Genomic DNA, 22,299 nt, shown 5'->3' on the forward strand with positions numbered 1-22,299 from the left:
CGGCCCTCGCTATTGTTAGAGAGCCATCAGCCGGCTATGCTTTGTTGCTCCCATTATTAACGAGTGGGTCTCCTATATACTGTGTTCCAAATTATTATGCAAATAATATTTTCTCAGATTTTCCCAAATTACCTATATGAATTGCAGTCACTGTAGTTTTCCAGTCAAATTACTATTAGAGTACAATTGAAAGGTTTTTGTACAAACTGCCTATGATCACAGTATATTTTTAAAAAAATAAAAAACTCAAACTGCACTCAAAATGCATGTTCCAAATTATTATGCACAGCAGAGTTTTCAACCTTTTAATTTTAATAAAGAACAAAAAAATGGTCATTTTTGAAATTATAAGCATTAGCAGGTTATTACAAACTGAAATCAAACAGTTTTCAACTCAAAAGTTTATTCTAGGTGATGTTACATTTGCACATAGGACCCCTTGTTCGAAAGGAGCTTCTGAACTCTCTCGTCCATTGAATTTGTCAGGTTTTGGATGGTTTCTGCTTTAATTGTTTTGCATGAGGACAGAATACCCTCCCAGAGCTGTTGCTTAGATGTGAACTGCCTCCCGCCATCATAGACACTCCTGTGTCTGTGCCATGGGAGAGTCTGAAAAAACTGTCCCAGAACTTTGACAGTGATCCGCTGCCTCTGCTTTACTGCATTTGTGTCTCTCTCGCCTGTACTCCTTGGTTGTCCAACGAAGTGTGACCTCTGCCATCAGCGTTTTCAGATGGGATTTTTTTTAATAGTTCTGCAACAAGGGCCTTCTGGTACAGCCCCATTTTTGTAGACCTGTCCGCCTCAGGAATAAGAGATATAAAGTTCTCCTTGTAGCGTGGGTCTAGAAGTGTCACCAACAAGTAATTACTGTCTCCCAAAATGTTGAGAACACGAGGGTCATAGGAAAGGCAACGTAACATAAACTCAGCCATGCGTGTCAGACTGCTAACAGGCAAGATTTCCATGTCCTCACCAAAAGGATGACTGACCATGCTCTCCTCCTCCTCTCTGTCCACTGGCCATCCACGCTGAACAGACGGTATGACAGTTGTGCAGGTAGTACCATCTAATGCGCATGAAACTAGCTCCTCTTCTTCCTCCTCCTCTTCCTCATTGTCACCCAATCCACTTTGGGATGAGATGAGGCTGGGCTGTGTTTAATCACCCTGTATGGTTCCTTGCTCCATCTCATCCTGCTCTGCCTGCAATGCAACCTTTTTGATTGTGAGCAGAGAGCGCTTCAGACGCCAGAGAAGCAGGATGATGATGCTAATTATGGCGTCATCGCCGTTCACCATCTTGGTGGAGTACTCAAAGTTTTGGAGGATGGTACATATGTCTGACATCCATGTCCACTTCTGAGGTCTTATGTGTGGAGTCTGAAATGAATACCGACGTCGTTGTTGATGCTAGTACTCAACAACTAGTTGAGTTCCAAGGCGTGGGGACATCACATACCAGTCTGTGAGCCGGAAGCTGCAAACGCTGCTGAAACATGGCAAGGGCAGCGGAAGCTGTAAGTGACTTTTTAAAATGGGCACACAGGCGGTGTACTTTAACAAGCAGATCCAGCAGCTCCAGGTAGGATTTGAGAAACTGCTGAACCACGAGGTTAAGCACATGGGCCAGGCATGGTACGTGTATGAGCTCGCCTCACCTCAGAGCCGCCACCAGGTTCTGGCCACTGTCACACGTGACCATGCCTGGCTGTAGGTTCAGCTGTGTGAGCCACAGATCTGCCTGCTCTTTCAGAGCTGTCCACAACTCTTCACCATTGTGCGGTTTGTCATTTAAGCATATTAGCTTCAGCACAGCCTGTTGCCGCTTGGCCGAGGCAGTGCTGCAGTGCTTCCAGCTTGTGACTGATGTGGCCATTTCGGAGATGGAGGTTGAAGAGGAGGATGACGTGCAGGAGCTGTAGACTGTGGGGGAACCCTGATTGACCTAGGACCCGCAATCCTTGGCGTCGGGAGGACGTGTGACATCCCAAAGTCCGACTGGGTCCCGGCTTCCACTATGTTAGCCCAGTGTGCCATCAGCAAGATGTACCGTCCCTGCCCAAAAGCACTTGTCCACGTGTCCGTGGTTAGGTGGACTTTCCCAGTAACTTTTTCGTTGATGAGGGCACGGCTAATGTTTTGGGACACTTGCTTGTGTAATGTGGGAACGGCAAATGGGGAGAAATAGTGGCAGCTGGGGACCGAGTTCCGAGGGACGGCCGCCGCCATCAGGTTGCGGAATGCTTCCGTCTCCACGAGCCTAAAAGGCAACATTTCAAGCGCAAGCATTCGTGAAATGTGGGAATTTAGTAGTGTGACCTGTAGGGCGTTGGCTGCGTATTTGCGCTTGCATTCCAAGGACTGGGGTATGGACAACTGAACGCTGCACTGGGACAAGGACGTGGACGTGCTTCCTGATGCTGCTACTTGAGAGTGTGCAACGACAGGTGCAGGGCAGAAGGCATCTTCGCATGCACCATGGACAGTGGATTGGCTTGCATGCACAACAGTAGAAGAAGCAATGGTGCCACCCACAGACACTGTTCCTGGACCCTGGGTTTCGGCCCACAAAGTAAGGTGCTTTGCTGCCATATGCCTGATCATGCTGGTGGTGGTCAGGCTTGTAGTTTTGCTACACCTGCTGATGCTGAACTGGCAGGTGGTGCAAATGGCCTTTTTGGGGTTATTGGCAGAGTCTTTAAAAAACAACCAGACTCGGTAAGACCTAACAGTTGTACCAGCAACTTCCGTCGTGCTGGTGCTATGGGGAACGGTGTCCTGCCTTCTGTCTGCGGCCACCACACTGGTTATTACTGCTTGTTGGGGTGCTCTGCCTCCCTCCCCCTGTGTGCTGCTGTCCACGCTCTGCATGTCCTCCTGCCAGGTTGGGTCAGTTATTATATCATTCACCACCTCGTCTTCCACTTCCGCACTCTTTTCCTTCTCCTGACTTTCTGGCAATGGTGTCTCATCATCATCCACCTCTTGTGACACTTTCCCACCGTCGCCTTCATGTGATCATGGCTGCTCAAATATTTGTGCATCTCTACATGCGATCTCCTCTTGCCCCACTTCAAGTGGACCGGGCGAGAGGCCCGAATCTATAAATAGAAAAGTGAACAGCTCTTCGGAGTGTGGCATCAGTTGTCTCTGGGCACTCAGCATGGTGGGAGGAAGGAGGTTCAGGGTGAGGAATATACGGTCCAGACTCACAGCTACTGAGACTTGACCGTGTGGAAGACAAGGTGGTGGTGGTGGTGACTAAGTGACTGGAAGCATTATCTGCTATCCAGCCAATAACCTTTTCACACTGCTCTGTGTTCAATAGTGGTGTTCTGCGGTCCCTTATTAATTGGGACAGGAAGGTCGAGCGAGAAGATGTGGGTGTTTGTTGTGGCACAATTTCATCTTGCCCATGGCCTCGGCCTCTGCATGCACCATCATCACCATCACGTCTAGTTTCCCATCCCTTGCCACGTGCCTTGCCCATTTTAAATGGAGGACAATATCTTCCACGCTCACTACAAATGACTGAATTTGGAGCAAACTTATATGTGATTCGTGTGACTGACAAACCACAGTTTTAAATACCTGGCCAGTAGGTAACTATTTTGAACAGCAAACTGGTGTCAATTGCTTCACTGACACACTGAAATATTTTTTAATGGAGGTCAGAAATGGCAGTATTTTCTAAAAACGTATATGTGATCCGTGTGATGGAGAAAACACAGTTTTAAATACCTGGCCTGTAGGTAACTATTTTGAAGAGCAATCTGGTGTCAATTCCTTCACTGACATACTGAAACAAATTTTCAATGGAGGTCAGAAATGGCAGTATTTTCTGAAAACGTACAGTATATGTGATCTGTGTGACGGAGAAAACACAGTTTTAAATACCTGGCCTGTAGGTAACTACTTTGAACAGCAAACCGGTGTCAAAAAATTTGCTGACACACTGAAACAAATTTTTAATGGAGGTCAAAAATGGCAGTATTTTCTGAAAACGTATATGTGAGCCGTGTGACGGAGAAAGTACAGTTTTAAATATCTGGCCTGTAGGTAACTATTTTGAACAGCAAACTGGGGTCAATTGCTTTACTGACACACTGAAAATTTTTTAATGAAGGTCAGAAATGGCAGTAAGTTCTGAAAACGTATATGTAATCTCTGTGACTGAGAAAACACAGTTTTAAATATCAGGCCTGTAGGTTACTATTTTGAACAGCAATCTGGTATCAATTGCTTCATTGACACACTGGAACAAATTTTTAATGGAGGTCAGAAATGGCAGCATTTTCTGAAAACGTATATATGTGATTCGTGTGACGGAGAAAACGCAGTTTTACATACCTGGCCTGTAGATAACTATTTTGAACAGCAAACCATTGTCAAAAACTTTGCTGACACACTGAAAAAAAAAATTAATGGAGGCCAGAAATGGCAGCATTTTCTGAAAACGTATATATGTGATACGTGTGACAGAGAAAACACAGTTTTAAATACCTGGCCTGTGGTAACTATTTTGAACAGCAAACTGGTGTCAAAAACTTTGCTAACACACATGTCTGCCTATATAGACTGCCTGCCTGATGTCTCTGCAGATGGATTAGTCCTCAGAAGGACTGTTTGTTGAGATGGATATGTGTCTCTAATATAGTTTGGTACACTTACACTAACTAGAAACAAGCAAATCTCTCCCTAGCTCAGCAGCAGCTCTCCCTACACTGTCTGATTCCAGAGTGACTGTGACGAACATGGCGGCACCAGGTGTGATATAGACCTGATGACGCTGTGCGGCCAGCCAATCACTGTAATGCCACAACCAACATGGCTACGGCATTACAGTGAGTGGCAGACAATCTCTGCATGCTCATTGGCTCTCTAAAAAGCGCCAAACATGCGGAGAGGAGACCCAAGCTCCCGCTGAGCAACCCTGGAAATAGTCGGCGAGCGCCGAGCATCTCGAGCAGTGAGATGCTCAGGCGAGCACCGAGCAGTAGCGAACATGCTCGCTCATCACTACTGGTGACAGATCAGCTTTAAATATGGAATAATAAGTATGCAATATCATATTTTTAGGATTTAACTATTAGGTAAATATGAAAAAATCAATTCAATATAATTCAAATCTGGATCAAATGTTTAAAAATTTGCAGAACTCAAGAAGTGATTTGCTACTCTAAAATGGCTGTCACCTTTTTATACATTTCAGAAAATTATCAGCCAGAGAAGGCTCAAATGACCACTGATGTGGCCAAGTGGGCTTCTCCATAAGGACTTTCAGCTATCACATGGCATAGGGAGGGACTATCAAAGCCTGTATAAAAGCAAAAGCAAGGAATGCAGCAGCCATTTTTTGTGAATCTGGATAGTAATAGGATGTCGTGTCACAACTCATAGTTTATCCACAGAAAAAGGGTGATAAAGCCATAAAACTTAACAAATTCAGCAGATAGATACGCGATTCATGAAAAATAGTGTTCACACCATTCTTGATGAGGGAGTGTAGTGGTGTCAGATGCTCATGACTCTTAATGAATCAGGAGTGCCTGACAAGTGGCGTGTGCCTTCTTGAAATTCTCTACAAATCTTATTTGTAGTGAGGCATAAGAAATGCCACAGCTTGTCATGCATTAAATGAACTATGGCATCACTCCACAATCACGTTCACTGCTACCCTATTTTTGCAGAACTGGGCAACCGCTGTAAAAATGCCAAAAGTTGTAACATTTTTGTGCAGTTCAACACTGCACAAAATTTTGAAAGTTTCTCAGAGCAATTTAGCCAATCGCTTTGATAAATTGGGGCCAGTGTGTGTGACCGCACAGAAGTGAAGAATGATTACGATGATCCATTTACCCATAGCCACATATGTTGAGGTCACTTTGACATTACTAAGGCAGTATTTGCTGTTTGAGAGTAGAGATGAGCGTTGTTCTAATCGAACTGTTCGCCAATCTTAAATTCGAGCTGTTTTGGGCGGTGTTCGAGCCGTTCGGCGAACACGAACAATTTGAGAAAAATTCGGCTGTTCGAGGAAATGTTCGATAACTGTTCGTGCACCAAAATCATAACTGGATTTTTTCTCAGTAATGATGAAAATTAATGTTAATACGCAGTTTGAGTGTACAGCGGGGTGGGGGGAGGGGCAGGGGATGGATCTCTGCAGGAACAATGAAGATCTCCATTTTTTTTTCCCTTTCCCGCATTTGCAGTGGGGAGGTGCAATCTGTCAGCCTATCAGCAGCGCACACACGGAGCGAAGTGCTTTTTTTCACACAAGCAAGGGCATGTGTCATTGGCAGTGTATGTCACATGTCCTTGCCCTATAAGACCAAGCCATTTTCCCCGTCGCCACCATTTTCTCACTGCTGCAGCTGCGTGTTAGACGGCACCGCTGTTGCTGTGTGCGCTATACCTTGTTAATTTCAAGCCAATTTTCGCACAAATATACAGATAGCTTGGGAGTAGGGAATAGTTGTGATTGCAGTCCTTTTAAGGACTAGGTTACAGCATTTCCTACGACTTTTATCAGGGAGGTCTGTGCTCTTAAATAGATAGGTTGTGGGAATAAAGACTAATTGTAATTGGAGTCCTTTTCAGGACTAGGTTACATGAGTTCCTATCAGTTTTTGCCAGGCAGGTCTGTGCCAGTGCTGTGCAAGTTATTTTCACAGCATTTGGCTGAATCTAGCAAAGATAATCCTTTTTGGCCTATTGCAGAGTGTGTTAGTCAGTGGAGTAGCCTATCTGTGTTGCAAGATATAACACCTGTGTATAGAATACCAATTTTTTTACTGCACCTAGTGAAGTAAAATCTTTTGGGCATAGCATCATTCTATTAGTCCATCTATACTGACCTCCATCAGGTTGCAAACTGAATATAATTTTTTTCTGCATCTAGCTCTGAAAAAATATTTGGGCTTCTAGCAGTGTGTGGGACTTGGTCTATTAGTGCATCTATACTGACCTCCATCAGGTTGCAAATTAAAAATAATTTTTTTCTTCATTTAGCTCTGAAAAAATATTTGGGCTTCTAGCAGTGTGTGGGACTTGTTCTATTAGTCCTTCTATACTGACCTCCAGCAGGTTGCAAATTGAATATAATTTTTTTCTGCATCTAGCTCTGAAAAAATAGTTGGGCTTCTAGCGGTGTGTGGGACTTGGTCTATTAGTCCATCTATACTGACCTCCATCAGGTTGCAAATTAAAAATAATTTTTTTCTGCATCTAGCTCTGAAAAAATATTTGGGCTTCTAGCAGTGTGTGGGACTTGGTCTATTAGTCCATCTATACTGACCTCCATCAGGTTGCAAATTAAAAATAATTTTTTTCTGCATCTAGCTCTGAAAAAATATTTGGGCTTCTAGCAGTGTGTGGGACTTGGTCTATTAGTCCATCTATACTGACCTCCATCAGGTTGCAAATTAAAAATATTTTTTTTCTGCATCTAGCTCTGAAAAAATATTTGTGCTTCTAGCAGTGTGTGGGACTTGGTCTATTAGTCCATCTATACTGACCTCCATCAGGTTGCAAATTAAAAATAATTTTTTTCTTCATTTAGCTCTGAAAAAATATTTGGGCTTCTAGCAGTGTGTGGGACTTGTTCTATTAGTCCTTCTATACTGACCTCCAGCAGGTTGCAAATTGAATATAATTTTTTTCTGCATCTAGCTCTGAAAAAATAGTTGGGCTTCTAGCGGTGTGTGGGACTTGGTCTATTAGTCCATCTATACTGACCTCCATCAGGTTGCAAATTAAAAATAATTTTTTTCTGCATCTAGCTCTGAAAAAATATTTGGGCTTCTAGCAGTGTGTGGGACTTGGTCTATTAGTCCATCTATACTGACCTCCATCAGGTTGCAAATTAAAAATAATTTTTTTCTGCATCTAGCTCTGAAAAAATATTTGGGCTTCTAGCAGTGTGTGGGACTTGGTCTATTAGTCCATCTATACTGACCTCCATCAGGTTGCAAATTAAAAATAATTTTTTTCTGCATCTAGCTCTGAAAAAATATTTGGGCTTCTAGCAGTGTGTGGGACTTGGTCTATTAGTCCATCTATACTGACCTCCATCAGGTTGCAAATTAAAAATAATTTTTTTCTGCATCTAGCTCTGAAAAAATATTTGGGCTTCTAGCGGTGTGTGGGACTTGGTCTATTAGTCCATCTATACTGACCTCCATCAGGTTGCAAATTAAAAATAATTTTTTTCTGCATCTAGCTCTGAAAAAATATTTGGGCTTCTAGCAGTGTGTGGGACTTGGTCTATTAGTCCATCTATACTGACCTCCATCAGGTTGCAAATTAAAAATAATTTTTATCTGCATCTACAGTACCTCTGAAAAAATATTTGGGCTTCTAGCGGTGTGTGGGACTATTTGTATTAGTCCATCTATACTGGCCTCCATCAGGTTGCAAACTGAATATATTTTTTTCTGCATCTACCTCTGAAAAAATATTTGGCCTTCTAGTAGTGTGTCGTACTTTCTCTATTAGTCCATCTATACTGACCTCCATCAGGTTGCAAATTAAAACTAATTTTTATCTGCATCTACAGTACCTCTGAAAAAATATTTGGGCTTCTAGCTGTGTGTGGGACTATTTGTATTAGTCCATCTATACTGACCTCCATCAGGTTGCAAATTCAAAATATTTTTTTTCTGCATCTAACCCAGCCAATAGTTTTGGCCTAATACCACAGTTTGGCCACTCAGCTCTGCTCGGTTACCATCCATTGTTTTTTGTGCAAACAACTCCAGAGTTGTGAATTAGTTAACCACCAAAATGAGTGGAAAAAGGCCTGCTGCTGGTGGAAAGGGGAATAGGCGTGTTGGGAAGGGGAAAAAAGGTTGTGTCCGTGGGGTAGGTGTTAAAGCAACAGTAACATCTGCAGAAGAAAGACCATCTTCCAGCCAAACTAAAATGTCTACTTCTTTTAGCGGACAATGTGATAAGATCCCTTTCTTACGGCCACGCCAATCGCTACAAATTCCAGATGAGGCACAAAAACAGCAGGTGCTTCAACGGATATCAAGTGCTCCTTTAAGTGGGCTCTCCTCCACATCAACTTCAACATCACAAATACTCCAGTCCTCAAAGGTGTCACCCAAATCGCACTTGCTTCCTCACAGCTCCCAAATCTCCAGCTGCCCGTCTGAGTATGAGGTAGAACAGATGGTTGAGTCTGCAGAGCTGTTTACTCATACTATAGCCTGGGAATCAGAGGTCGACTCCAGCGCTTCTGTGAATCCAGACGAGGAAATGATCTGCACTGATGCCCAGAATCTTTATGAGTCGGATCCAGGACCAGACGCAGAAGGTTCTGACCATAATGTAGACCCTCATTCCCAAACTGTAACTCCTGTTGGTGGAGACAATGAGGAAGACGATGATAAGACTCAAATACCTGATTGGAGCGACAACTTTAGTTTTTTGTCAGGGCAGGAACAGGTTGGCTCTGAGGACGACGGGTGTGATAACGCACAGGGTGATGATGATGAGGTCGGAGATCCCACTTACTGTCAACCCACAGTCAGCCAAGAGATGAGGTCAGCAGAGGAGGTGGAGGAAGATGCTAGTGACGACGAGGTCAGGTTGCGCCTTCCTGGACAGAGACGTAGTACTGGAAGCACGTCAACAATTGCATCCTCAAACACAACTCTGCCTCTCACCACAAGTCGTGGTGGCTCTTCAGGTCGCATGGGTGCTAAGCCTTGCATAGCCTGGGCATTTTTTCAGATCGATAAAGATGACCCAACTCGTGTTATCTGTAACATTTGTCAGCAAAAGCTAAGTAGAGGCCAAAAAATACATAGTTTGAGTACTTCATGCATGAACCGGCACATGGACATGAAGCATAAGTTGCAGTGGGAAGCTCAGTGTGCTACAATGCGGCCTAGCCGGCCGGGCCAATCACCGTCTGCCATATCTTGTGCATCCGCGGCCTCTTCATCCTCTGTGACTGGGGGGACAGCAGTCACACCTGTTTTGGGGCGCAGACCTGCCACCTCTTTACCCGCAACAGCCAGCGTGATTGGCAGGTCATCATTTTCTTTGGAGGTGGTAACACCAGCTGGTGTTGAGCGCTGTCCGACATCGATAGCACCACCTTTGGATCAAGGCAACCTAACATGTCCGCCTGCATCTTCCTCACAGACCGGCAGTTTGCCGGGGACACCCTTATCAACCCCGTCTAAGCACAATAGCCAGCCCTCGGTCCCTCAGATGTGGACAAGTAAAAGACCATTTCCTCCTAGCCATGAGAAAGCTAAGAGGTTGAATTTCACCATCTGCAAGCTCTTGGCTACAGAAATGCTGCCTTTCCGCCTGGTGGACACAGAGGATTTTCGAGACCTTATGTCCGTCGCAGTGCCCCAGTACCAGATGCCCAGTCGGCACTACTTCTCAAAGAAAGGTGTGCCTGCGCTCCACCAGCATGTCGCACACAACATCACCGCTTCTTTGAGAAACTCTGTGTGTGACAGGGTGCATTTCACCACAGACACTTGGACGAGTAGGCATGGACAGGTGCGTTACATGTCGCTGACTGGGCACTGGGTAACTATGGTGACAGCAGGACAAGGGGCTGCTGTCCAAGTCTTGCCGTCCCCACGAGTTGTGCGTCAATCCTCTTTATGTCAAAGTTCCTCCACTGCTTCTGCCTCCTCAACCTCCTCTCGGTCTTCCACCTGCACCCAAAGCCTGTCTGGTCATGCCACAAGCTTTCTAACTGCGCAGAAGGGATCCTGCACACCTCCTTACTATGCTGGCAGTAGGGCTCAACGTCATCAGGCGGTTTTTACATTGAAATGTCTGGGAAATGTGAGTCACACAGCTGAGGAGTTGTGGTCAGCTCTGGAGAACCAATTTCATGAATGGTTGTCTCCACTGGACCTGAAACCAGGGAAGGCCGTGTGCGACAATGCTGCAAACCTGGGTGCGGCCCTTCGCCGGGGCAATGTCACACACGTGCCTTGTATGGCTCACGTGTTGAACCTGGTTGTCCAGCAATTTTTAGCCCACTATCCCAGACTAGATGGCCTTCTGCAGAGGGCACGGTCGCTGTGTGCTCACTTCCGCCGTTCGCATCCCGCAGCTCAGCGATTTACATCTCTACAGAAGTCGTTGGGCCTGCCACTTCACCGGCTAAAATGCGATGTGCCTACCCGGTGGAATTCAACTCTGCACATGTTGCAGCGACTGTGGTAGCACCGACAAGCCCTCGTGGAATACGTTCTGACGTATAGCCTGGGCCAACGAGATTCAGAGGTGGGGCAAATCACGCTGGAGGAGTGGTCTCAGATCAGGGACCTATGCACCCTTCTGCACAGATTTGAAATGGCGACGAAGATGTTTAGTGCTGACGATGCCATTATCAGCATGACTCTTCCGGTGATTTACATGCTGGAGCACATGTTAAACAGAATTCGGAGTCAGGTGGTGGCACAAGAGGAGGTGGAGGAAGTAGAGGAGGAGGAGTTGTATGCGGAAGGGCTAACATCTGCAAGGTCCAGACGGTCGGCAGCACCAAGGCGGCAGGCATGTGAGGGTGGGGGAGATGGTTTTACCAGGGTGCATGGTAGCAGCCAAACTAGTGAGGAAGGTGCAGGAGCCCAGGAAGAAGTGGAGGATGAACTGATGGAAGACTCATCAGATGAGGGAGACCTTGATCACATTTCTGTTGTGCGAGGTTGGGGGGAGAGGACAGAGGAAGGAAGCATGATTGTTACCTCGCCACCAACACAACAGGGACTTGGTGCTCCTGGATGCGCAACACACATGAGTGCCTTCTTGCTGCACTACCTGCAACATGACCCTCGAATTGTGAGTATTAGAAATAATCCTGACTACTGGGTTGCCACACTGTTAGATCCCCGGTACAAAAGTAAATTTGCAGAAATTATTCCTGCCATAGAAAGGGATGCACGCATGCAGGAGTATCAGCAGAGACTGTTGCAGAATCTTACATGTGCTTTTCCACAAAATACCAGTGGTGCACGTAGTGAATCTCACAGTTCCAACTTGCCAACCGTGGGACCGTCAAGTGTTCAGCACTCAAACCGTAACAGAACCACAGTATCTGCTGGTAACATCAATTTTGCGGAATCATTTCACCACTTTTTTAGCCCATCCTTTGCAAGGCCACAGGAGACAAGAAGTCTGACACATAGTCAACGCCTAGAGACGATGGTACAGGAGTATCTCCAAGTAAACATTGAAGCCACGACTGTGTCACTGGACCCTTGCTCTTTTTGGGCTTCCAATCTGGATAAATGGCCGGAGCTAGCCACTTACGCCTTGGAGATCTTATCATGCCCCGCAGCCAGCGTTCTGTCTGAACGTGTGTTCAGCGCTGCTGGTGGTGTGCTGACAGATAAGCGCACGCGGCTCTCCACTGATAATGTAGACAGACTCACGTTCATAAAGATGAACAAATCATGGATCCGAAACGACTTTTCTACCCCTGTGTCATCCTGGGGAGAGTAAAAGCTTGATGATTGGTTAAAATCACCCTACCAACCGTTTTAAGCTTTCAAATTACTAATCATGTTTATCTGTATCTTGACTGGAAAATAATTTGGGCTTTGTAGCAGTGTGCAGCACTGATCCTATTAGGCCATCTATACTAAAGCTTCACCAGATTTAAAATTAAAAATAACTTTTAGCTGCATCTAGCCCGGAAAATAATTTTGGGGCTCCGAGATGCGCAAGACACATAAGTGCCTTCTTGCTGCACTACCTGCAGCATGACCCTCATGTTGTCAGAATTCGAAGTAATCATGACTACTGGGTTGCCACACTCTTAGATCCCCCAAACTTTTCGATCAACCTTTTCATTTTAATAAAGACCAAAAAAATGGTCATTTTTGAAATTATAAGCATTAGCAGGTTGTTAGAAACTGAAATCAAACAGTTTTCAACTCAAAACTTTATTCTAGGTGATGTTACATTTTCACATAGGACCCCTTGTTCGAAAGGAGCTTCTGAACTCTCTCATCCATTGAATTTGTCAGGTTTTGGATGGTTTCTGCTTCAATTGTTTTGCATGATGACAGAATACCCTCCCAGAGCTGTTGCTTAGATGTGACCTGCCTCCCGCCATCATAGACACTCCTTTTAATGATGCTCCAAAGGTTCTGAATGGGGTAGAGGTCAGGGGAGCATGGGGGTCACACCATAAGTTTGTCCCCTTTTATGCCCATATCAGCCAGAGATGCAGATGTTTTATGTGCAGCATGAGATGGTGCATTATCATGCAGAAAAATGATCTTGCTGTGAAATACACGGTTCTTCTTCTTGAACCATGGCAGGAAGTGCTGTTTGAGAAAATCCACATACATTATGGAGTTCATCTTTAGCGCCTTCAGGGATCCTAAAGGGGCCGACAATCTCTCTCCCCATGATTCCAGCCCAAAACATTACTCCACCTCCTCCTTGTTGGCGCTGTAGCCGTGTTTGCGTGGGGTGTCCATCAACCAGCCATCCTCCACTCCATCCATCTGGACCATCGAGCGCTGCACGGCACTCATCCGTGAACAAAACTGTTTTGAAATCAGTCTTCATGTAATGTTTGGCCCACTGGAGCCGTTTCTGCTTGTGTGAAGTGGATAGAGGAGGTCGACAGGATGGCGTATGCACAGCTGCAAACCTCTGAAGGACCCTGCATCTTGTTGTTCGGGGGACGTTGGAGGCACAAGCAGCTTCAAAAACTTGTCTGCTGCTATGACAAGGCTTTTTGGCCGCTGCTCTTTCAACCTGACGTAATTGCCTGTAGGAAAGAGTCCTCAATTTGCCCTTATCAGCACGCACACGTGTGTACTGTGAATCAGCTACATACTTCTTGATTGCCAAGACACTTCATCCTGATCATCGCACAATGTTGATTGTAGTCATGCCTTGACCTAAACACTCCACAATTTGTTGCTTCTCAGCAGCCGACACATCCTTTTTCTTTCCCATTTTGGCAGAAAATGTAGGCTGCTTAATAATGTGAGAGAGCCTTCTTAAGTAGTCTTGCCTTTCATTGGACACACCTGCCAAACTAATTAGCACAGGTGTCTGCAATTGCTTACAGTGATATAAAGAGCCCTGACACACATCACCATCAATGAGTTTAACTGACAAACAAACAAATTCTTCCCTTATCACTCCTAAACACTTTTTGCATAATAATTTGGAACGCAGTGTACATGTGCTTTTCCACAAAACACCAGCGGTTCACGTAGTGAATCTTACAGTTCTAACTTGCCAACCGTGGTCTGTATGGAGTTGTTCAATAAAGGGCCCAAAATTAAGATAACATAGATGGTAGAGGTCTCTATGAATAGGAATTCCTAAGTATTTGATACCCTGTGAGGGACAGGCAAAGGGAAAGTTGGACTGGATGGAATCCTATTTGGATTTGGGGAGGGAGACATCGAGGGCCTCAGACTTCGCTGCATTGATTTTAAAATTTGACCATGTAACAAAGTGATCTATTTCAGCCATAACAGCAGGGATGGATATATGTGATTGAGTGATATATACTAGGACATCATCAGCAAATAGAGAGCACTTGTACTCGGTGCCTCCCACCTCAATCCACCTAATATTGGGGTTATGGCGAATTGATGAGAGCAGGTGCTCCGTCACTAGGATGTATAAGAGAGGGGACAGAGGACATCCCTGCCTTGTCCCATTGGTGATTGTGAAAGGTGATGAAAATGTTCTGACGCACCCCCTGGGCCTTGGGACACCCGGAGCCGGACCCTTTTTGGTGGATGCTGGTGGTTGTAGTCTTCGTGGCGGCGACCCGGTTCCGTGGCTCAGGGTGGTCAAACCAGTGGCGGAACTATTTATGTGGTTTTGATGTTTAAATGTCCGACTACGCCACCCGTGGATTGCGGTCAGAGTGAACCGCTGCTACAGGGCAGACCGCTGAGGCTGGTGTTGTGGGTGCAGCAGAGCGTAGCATAACTCCCCATGGGAGGAGTATAGCCTCAGGGCAGTGTATGCGGAGGATGGGGGTGATGGTGCAGGGCAGCAGCAGTAATGACACGGAGTCAGTGATGCAGTCCAGGGCCTTTACTCACAGTTCTTATTATCCAGACCACGTCTGCAGGTAACGGCTGCCCACGTCGTACTGTGCTCACCAGGTGAGGGGCTCAGACAACTCCCAGATAACTTTGGAGCACTTCACAGGACCCCCTTTGTGTGTCCTTTGTCTGGCCTTTCTTACCAACACTTCTGTCCGGCTGCCTCGGGCCTCCTCTTGGTAAACTTGGCGCCAGTTTCCCTGACCCTATGTGGTGCCTTCCTAGCGGGTGTAGCGAGGGGCTGCGCCACATAAAATGTCAGAGCCTCCGGTTTCTAGCTGAGGGTCGTTTCCTGCCTCCACTAGTTCGGGGACCGGTCTCCCCCTTTGGCCTGACCCCTCCACGCAGGTGGATTCGGGCGTGCGGTGGCGACTCGCCCATCCGCACCCCTGGGATCTCTTCATTCCTCGTTCCTGGAGCCTTCTCCGCTCCTCTTCCTTCCTTCTCCCTCTTGCAGGCCTGGGCCTCTGTTACTAGGCCCGCCTCCGGAGCAGAGCTCATGCAGAGCCCCTGCTCCCTGCCACTTCTGCTCAGACTTCTCTGCACTGAACTAAGATGGTGCCCACCTTTTATACTCCCTTCTCAATGCACCCAGGAACTGCTTCCTCCCTGCTCCTGCACTACAGGGTTCCCCTTCCTCAGTGTTCCCTCCCCCCACTCCAGCCAGGGACAGGGACTGTCGTGCCCATCTCAGGGGCATATTGGTCGCCCTGCCCCACGGCAATGTGGTGTAATGCATGCAGGTGTCGGGTCCTGATCCACACTCCATCCTTACCTGAGAGTGAGATATCACACCTCTGGGTGAGGTGCAATACGTCTGTAGCAACCGAGCCCTCAGGGTGCTACAGTTCCATTTATCTTCAGCCTAGGTGACGTATTGCGATACAGGGCCATGATTTTGGCTATAAAAGGGTCCCCTAGACCCCTACCCCAAGCTTTTTAAGAGAATCATATATGGCGTGCCAGGAGACTCTATGGAATGCTTTCTCAGCATCCAACGAGAGTATCTAATTACAAATTTTTAACTGCATCTAGCCCAGGAAATACTTTGTGCCTAGTAGCAGTGTCTGCTAGTGAGCGGATTATCCCGGCTGTTAAGCAAGCTGCACCACCTGTAGTTTAGACACTTAATTTTTTCAAAGGAAATGCTTCGGGACCATGGGATACTTAGTGAAGAGCATCAGGAGGCACCCCAAGGCATAGGGGCTGGGACTGGCAGTAGGATGCCTTGCGGTGGACAGCCGAGCTCGATCCTTATAAAAGCTTTTTAACTGCAGCAGCTTTAGTGGAAGCTACTGGAGCTGGAATTACCGCGGCTGCTGGCATGAGACTTGCCCTCCAATAGATCCTTGTAAATGGATTTAAAGTGTATTCATTCAAATTAGAGAGACAATTTAAATTAAAAAGCTTAGAGCTGCCTCCACCACAGGGGGGCTCGCTCGACCCACCAGCGGACAGGCACCAGTATTGGGAGAGGGGGGCTGGCCGTCAGGGTTCACCGCGGCTCTGGCACAAACCTGGCGACACGGAGGTGGCACGGGCAGGAGCGGACTGGCCGTGTCGGCTTCTCACTTTTTGGATTTTAGAAGGGCATGACATGCCTATATCTGTGTCTCCCCCTCCTTTTACTCCTCCACCTCTTTTATTTTCGCATGACTATATGTACTTGTCACTTTTCCATGTGTTAGTTATGTCTTCTGAGCAGTTTGTCAGCTTTTGGACACCTTTGAAGGTGTTTTCTATGTGTTTCTATGTGTTTTTGTTTGCCTGCCATTGGTTTTAACGGTGTTCGAAGGTGTTCGACGAACAGTTCGACGAACAGTTCGGCGAACACACGGGTGTTCGACGAACCGAACCGAACTCGAACACTACGGGGGTGGCTCAACACTATTTGAGAGTTCAAAAGGGATTGGTTAAAGTCTTAGGAGTCCCCATAGTTTCCTTCCTGTTCTTTCAGTGAATCGGTTTGCCGCAAACCAATTTTTACTTTACAAAGTATAACATATTAAATAAGTTTGCCTTTATTATGTAAACATTTTAAGTTTAATTTATTTAGAATTGCATTAATTTTAGAATAAAATTAAAAAATTGAACATTTTTTTCAGCCAATTATCTTATTGCTCCAATTTATCGAAGCAAAATGTTAAAGAATGTAATCAAACTCCCTTACTGCCCGAGTCAGACTGGGGAGCCAAGGGTCCACCAGTAACATCAACTCCAGGGCCCCACTTTTCAGCTCCATACAAATATGACTTTATCCTCATTTACAAATTTTTATAGCAGTAAATTGGGTTGATTGTTAAATTAATAAGATTCCGACCTTTTTCTGTATATGGTAAATCAAGTGTATTGTGCCAAATACCATTCATATAAGAGGGTGGTGAGCCAAACCTGAAGATGGGCCCACCGGAGAATTCTCCTGTTCTCCTATGGGCCAGTCTGAGCCTGCCTAAATCCTTATGTTACTTTTATTTCCTCTGTCCTTTCTTCATTTGTCTGTAAGCTAGCAAGAAAATGGCAAATTAAAGGGAGAAGCCCTTGACTACAACCCTAGGGTACAAAGAATTTTTTTGTATTCTGTAATCATGGAGACATATAGATCTGCATAACAGCTAGAGTCCATTGCATATTTCTTTTTGCTGTAAGTAAAGAAAGAGAGAAGAATAATAGAAGAAAGAATAATACATAAGACTCGCCAATAACAATTTATTAAAATAAGGCAAATTACTTATTGTGTAATGACAGGAGGGATAATTATAACTACAGTTGTTCCATCTGCAATTATTAGATTGATGACTTTTTCTTAAGACCTTTGATCTTTTTTCACTTTGATATTTCAAATATGACCAATACATTTTAGTTTGTTTTCAATGTCTTTCATTATTAATACATTACTCTGTCGACTTTTTTTACCTTTTACAAATGTTTATTCTTTTTTTCAGCAATTTTATTATGGTTTTCCTCATTTTACAGAACTATTTAAATGGAATCCGTCAGCAGATTTTTTTCTATTTAATCTGAGGGCAGCATGAGGTAGGGGCTAAAACACTGAATTAGTGTTATTTATCAGGCTGTGTGCTTTTTTTTAACTTACAATGAAGATTTTATCACTAGGACATTATCATTACCCAGACCACAGTGCACGTGATGCCTGGTCCGACCAGATAAGCAGCTTACTGTCAATAGACAAAGTACATAGGGAGACTAGTGTGGGCGGGGTTAGCTTCATGAGCTCTGCTTCATGCTACATCTAAGAACTCTGATTGGGTCACAACTGCTCACATAATACACTAAGTGACACATTGTTGGAATCAGGGTCTCCTTCTCTACATTTTGCTTATCTCAGATGAGGTAGCAAAAACCTGGTGACAGATTCCCTTTAATCAAAATTTTTTAGTTGTTATGTTTTACAATGCATATCTAATAATATTTCCGTAGCAGTTGTAGTGTATATAATATTACTACTTGTATTCATATTTTTGTTTTTTTTCTCAGGAAAAAGGTTCCACCTTCCTACAGTTAGGGGCTTCTACAGAGCAGCAACTGCAAGTCATCTTTGAGGTTTTGGAGGAATATGATTGGACAGCTTTTGCAGTTATCACCACGTTATTCCCTGGCTATGAAGACTTTGTGGATTACATTGAGTTACTAACTGACAGTAGTTTTATCGGATGGGAAAATCGAGGGGTTTTAACACTCAACCTCACTGATGACCCCAGTGAGGCGAAACTAAAGAGACAATTGAAAGAGATAACTGTACAGGTGCGACTGCTCTATTGTTCTAAGGATGAAGCTGATGGAGTCTTCAAGGCTGCAAGAGAAGCTGGGTTAACCGGACCGGGTTACATTTGGTTTATGGTGGGGACTAACCTAGGAGGCACAGATTACATGCCAGAGCACTTGCCTGTTGGTCTGTTTACAGTTTTGTCTGCTGGATGGAAAGATGATCTCCACAGAAGAGTACAAAATGGGGTTGCTATCATAGCAAAAGGGGCAATGGCTTTGTACAAAGATTTTGGTTTTATTCCAGAATTTAACAATGATTGCCGAGCACCAAACCTTACTCATGGAACTGAAAACCTGCACAGGTAATGTTAACACTATTATTTCCCTTTGATTAAGTAATGCTAAAACTTTGACTAGTTATTTGAAATGGCGTAGTTAATAAGAAATTTAGAACAGATTCCAGCTTCAGAGTAGTGTCTGAAATTGGCAGGCTTTGACTTTTATGGTTGTAGCCATTAGGATTGAGCAAAAAGACTGATAGGACACTGGGCCAGTAGAGTTATCAGTAGTTCGTGGCCACCAGACCAGAGCCATACGAACCTACCTCTACCTACTCACAACTCTGATGTCTCTTTTGTTTAGAAGACCAGGCACAATGCTACCAGTGCATCACTCCACAATGTTGCAGCGGGCCAAGTAATCAGAAGGGCTACAAGGAATGCTGGCGGTGTTCTGGTCCGGTGGTCACAGACTACTGACGTGACTGCTGGACCAGGCCCTGGGAATGTTTTTGCTCAATTCTAGTACCTATCATTCTTGTTGCTTGTTGTCTTCCACTTGTTTTTCTGTTCCTGTTACAGTCCACTATTAACATTCAAATTAATCATCAAATGTTAATTAATTTATTACAACTTTTCCAAAGGACAGTAATACTGCTGACAAAATTATCCCAAAAACGAATATAATCCCATGATAAATAAGGCCCTCCTAAGTTTTAATATCTAATATTCCTCACTTTTGTATTTGTATTTTGTATCATATGGAAGTGGATATAAAGTAAAATATATTGCTTGTTAGGTGTAGGTCATAATTTCATTGTCTAGGTACCCCATTCATGGACCAGTATGTGAAAACACTGCCTTGCATCGAAAATAGCTTAAAGAGATTGTCCGGAAAGCTCTCTAGTTGTTGTTAGTTGCTGTCCAAGTGTAAAATAATAAAACAATCTAATTTAATTTTGAATACTGCACCAATAGCTGATTTTAAAAAACTTTTTGGGGTAGAAAAGCGCACACACATAGAGCAGTAAGGCCTGATCAGGTTAGTGAATGGCTTGAGTATGTGCTTCCCCGGCAGGTGTTGTGTGAAGGCACAATGCCTGTAGACGCTTGTCTGGAGAAGAAAATAATAGAGAAGGACGAGATCATGTTGAATGGTCTGCTCTGCGGTAAATGAGAAGCCTTTTGTGTTCCAAAATGGTTCTTTATTGTTAAAAAGCTTTTCGGCGCCTTTCTCAAGGTAAAAAAACAATCGCTTATTCTAGACCCCTCTTGTCATCCTGAAGGTTCCACTTTGGATGTCCTTTTGAAAAGGCAGAGATTCTTTCCTCTCTTTTTCTATGGAGATGGCTGTTTGTCCAAGTTCATCGGCTAAACCAGCCCCTTCCTCTGACTCCGCATCAGTCATGGCAATGTAAGGATGCTGGTTTAGCTAATGAATTGAGCCAAAAAGCCAACCCCTTTCTGTAAAACATAGCTTTCCATTATGTTTGGATTTTAAGCTACTTGTAGATCAGGAAGCATGGAACTGAAGAAAGGTCTCTTTAACTCATTTTACTCACAAACCCGAGTTTATTCTAAAGATGACAAAAGCCATCTAGAATATTACTCCTTGATAGTTACTGGCAATCGGACAAATCCTTAGATAAAATCTCAGCATTACTACTAGTAACCTTGCATGCAATGTATTACAATATTTCTAGAGGGGTTCCAGATTAACTGACTGAAAATGCAGCAAATTGGTAAATGAGGTTCATCACTGACAAGTGAAAGAAAAAACTGTTTTAATGCAAAATATATGCAGAATATTTATACTCTTAATCAGGGGCATCACTAGGCATTTAGATCTGGGACCCGGGCCCTGGATCAAGAGTGCACTTCCCCGAATCGCTAGTTAGTTTTTTAGTTTAATTGAATAAACTGTGAACGCACACGCAGAGTTTGCCTGAGACTTCCCTGTGTGATGCGGCTGTGTGATCACCTTGGTAGCTCCTCCTCCGGCTCTCTGGTCCTCCTCCTTGGCGCCAGCTACTGGAGAAAATGTATCCATCCATGTGCAGAGCCACTGCACAGTGTCAGTGAGGAGGCAGAGGGAGGAGTTGGGCGAGGCTAAGGATGTGGAGGACAACAAGGCCCCGTCCCTGAGGAGAGGGGAGACAAGTTCTGCCCGCTCCCATATGTAGCTGCTGTTAATACACAGGAGCTCCCTCTCCTGTAATATCACTAGCAGCTCAGCAGTCGGGACAAGGGGGGATGACGAGGAGGTCTGGCAGGGACAGTGCAGGGTATACAGGAGGTCTCCTGATGCTGATTACCAACTTCAGGCTCCCTCACTGATGCCACTGGGTGCGGGATGATGAAGAAGAGAATGAGTATATATATATATATATATATATATATATATATATGTAATGTGTATGTGTGCTGGTCATGTGTCTGAGATGTGTGTATGGTGTGTGTTTCTACAGATATCATGTATGCGTGATGTACAGTATGTATGGTGTGTCTGTATGATGTCCCCCCATGTGTGCCTGGTGACCCTTATCTCTGTGTGTAGATAACATTATACATTTGGTTAAAAATTGCATTGGGATATTCGGGGTATAGTTACTACAGCTGTGCACTACAGTCTTATAGCATTTACAAATCTGTAAATACACTGCAAAAAAAGGGGATTAAATGCATGTTAGTTATATGTGGTTTCTAGTGGATCTGCTTTTATTATTACTTTTTTAATTTACTGGTGTGTTGTTTTTTCAATTTTTTTGCCCTGCCCTGATAACCCCTATGTTGTGTCTGCTATTAAATTACTGTAATACCTGTAAATCAGTCTTTTAGGCAAAAAAAGGTGGCAAATGTGTTAACCCCTTATCTACCTTTGATGTACATTTTCGGTACAGGTCTCTAAGGGCTGTATGAAACTGGCTCCAGAGCAGAGCCCACTCCATATGCCACAAATGCCGACTGTGCTGTATAGCCAAAAACTGCCTGCAACTGCAGAAACCAAAGTTTTATTTGACTGCTGAAGTTTATTTATTTTAATGCTGCTGTCAATCACCGAATGGCGATTGGAAGGAGCCAATGGGTTACCTTGGCAGCCAGTAAGTATAGTGTAAGCAATCAAACAATTGAAGGTTTAGATCTCCCAGGGGTACTAAAAAAAGTAAATATTAAAAACATTTTTTTTTAAAATGTATAAAAGCTGTACTTCCTTTT

At 44.5% G+C, this 22,299-nt stretch overlaps 1 protein-coding gene across 1 annotated transcript in view; it reads left to right on the plus strand.

Annotated features, from left to right (window-relative positions):
* Positions 1-22,299, plus strand: part of GRIN2D (glutamate ionotropic receptor NMDA type subunit 2D) — a 1,421,508-nt gene that overhangs the window by 688,135 nt on the left and 711,074 nt on the right. The window contains exon 6 of the mRNA XM_073656309.1: positions 18,575-19,167. Coding sequence (XP_073512410.1) covers positions 18,575-19,167 — 593 coding nt within the window. The remainder of the gene's footprint in view (positions 1-18,574; positions 19,168-22,299) is intronic.

Source organism: Phyllobates terribilis, unplaced genomic scaffold (genome assembly GCF_046119375.1).
Source record: "Phyllobates terribilis strain yellow unplaced genomic scaffold, ASM4611937v1 Scaffold_12__6_contigs__length_324123572, whole genome shotgun sequence".
NCBI lineage: Eukaryota > Metazoa > Chordata > Amphibia > Anura > Dendrobatidae > Phyllobates > Phyllobates terribilis.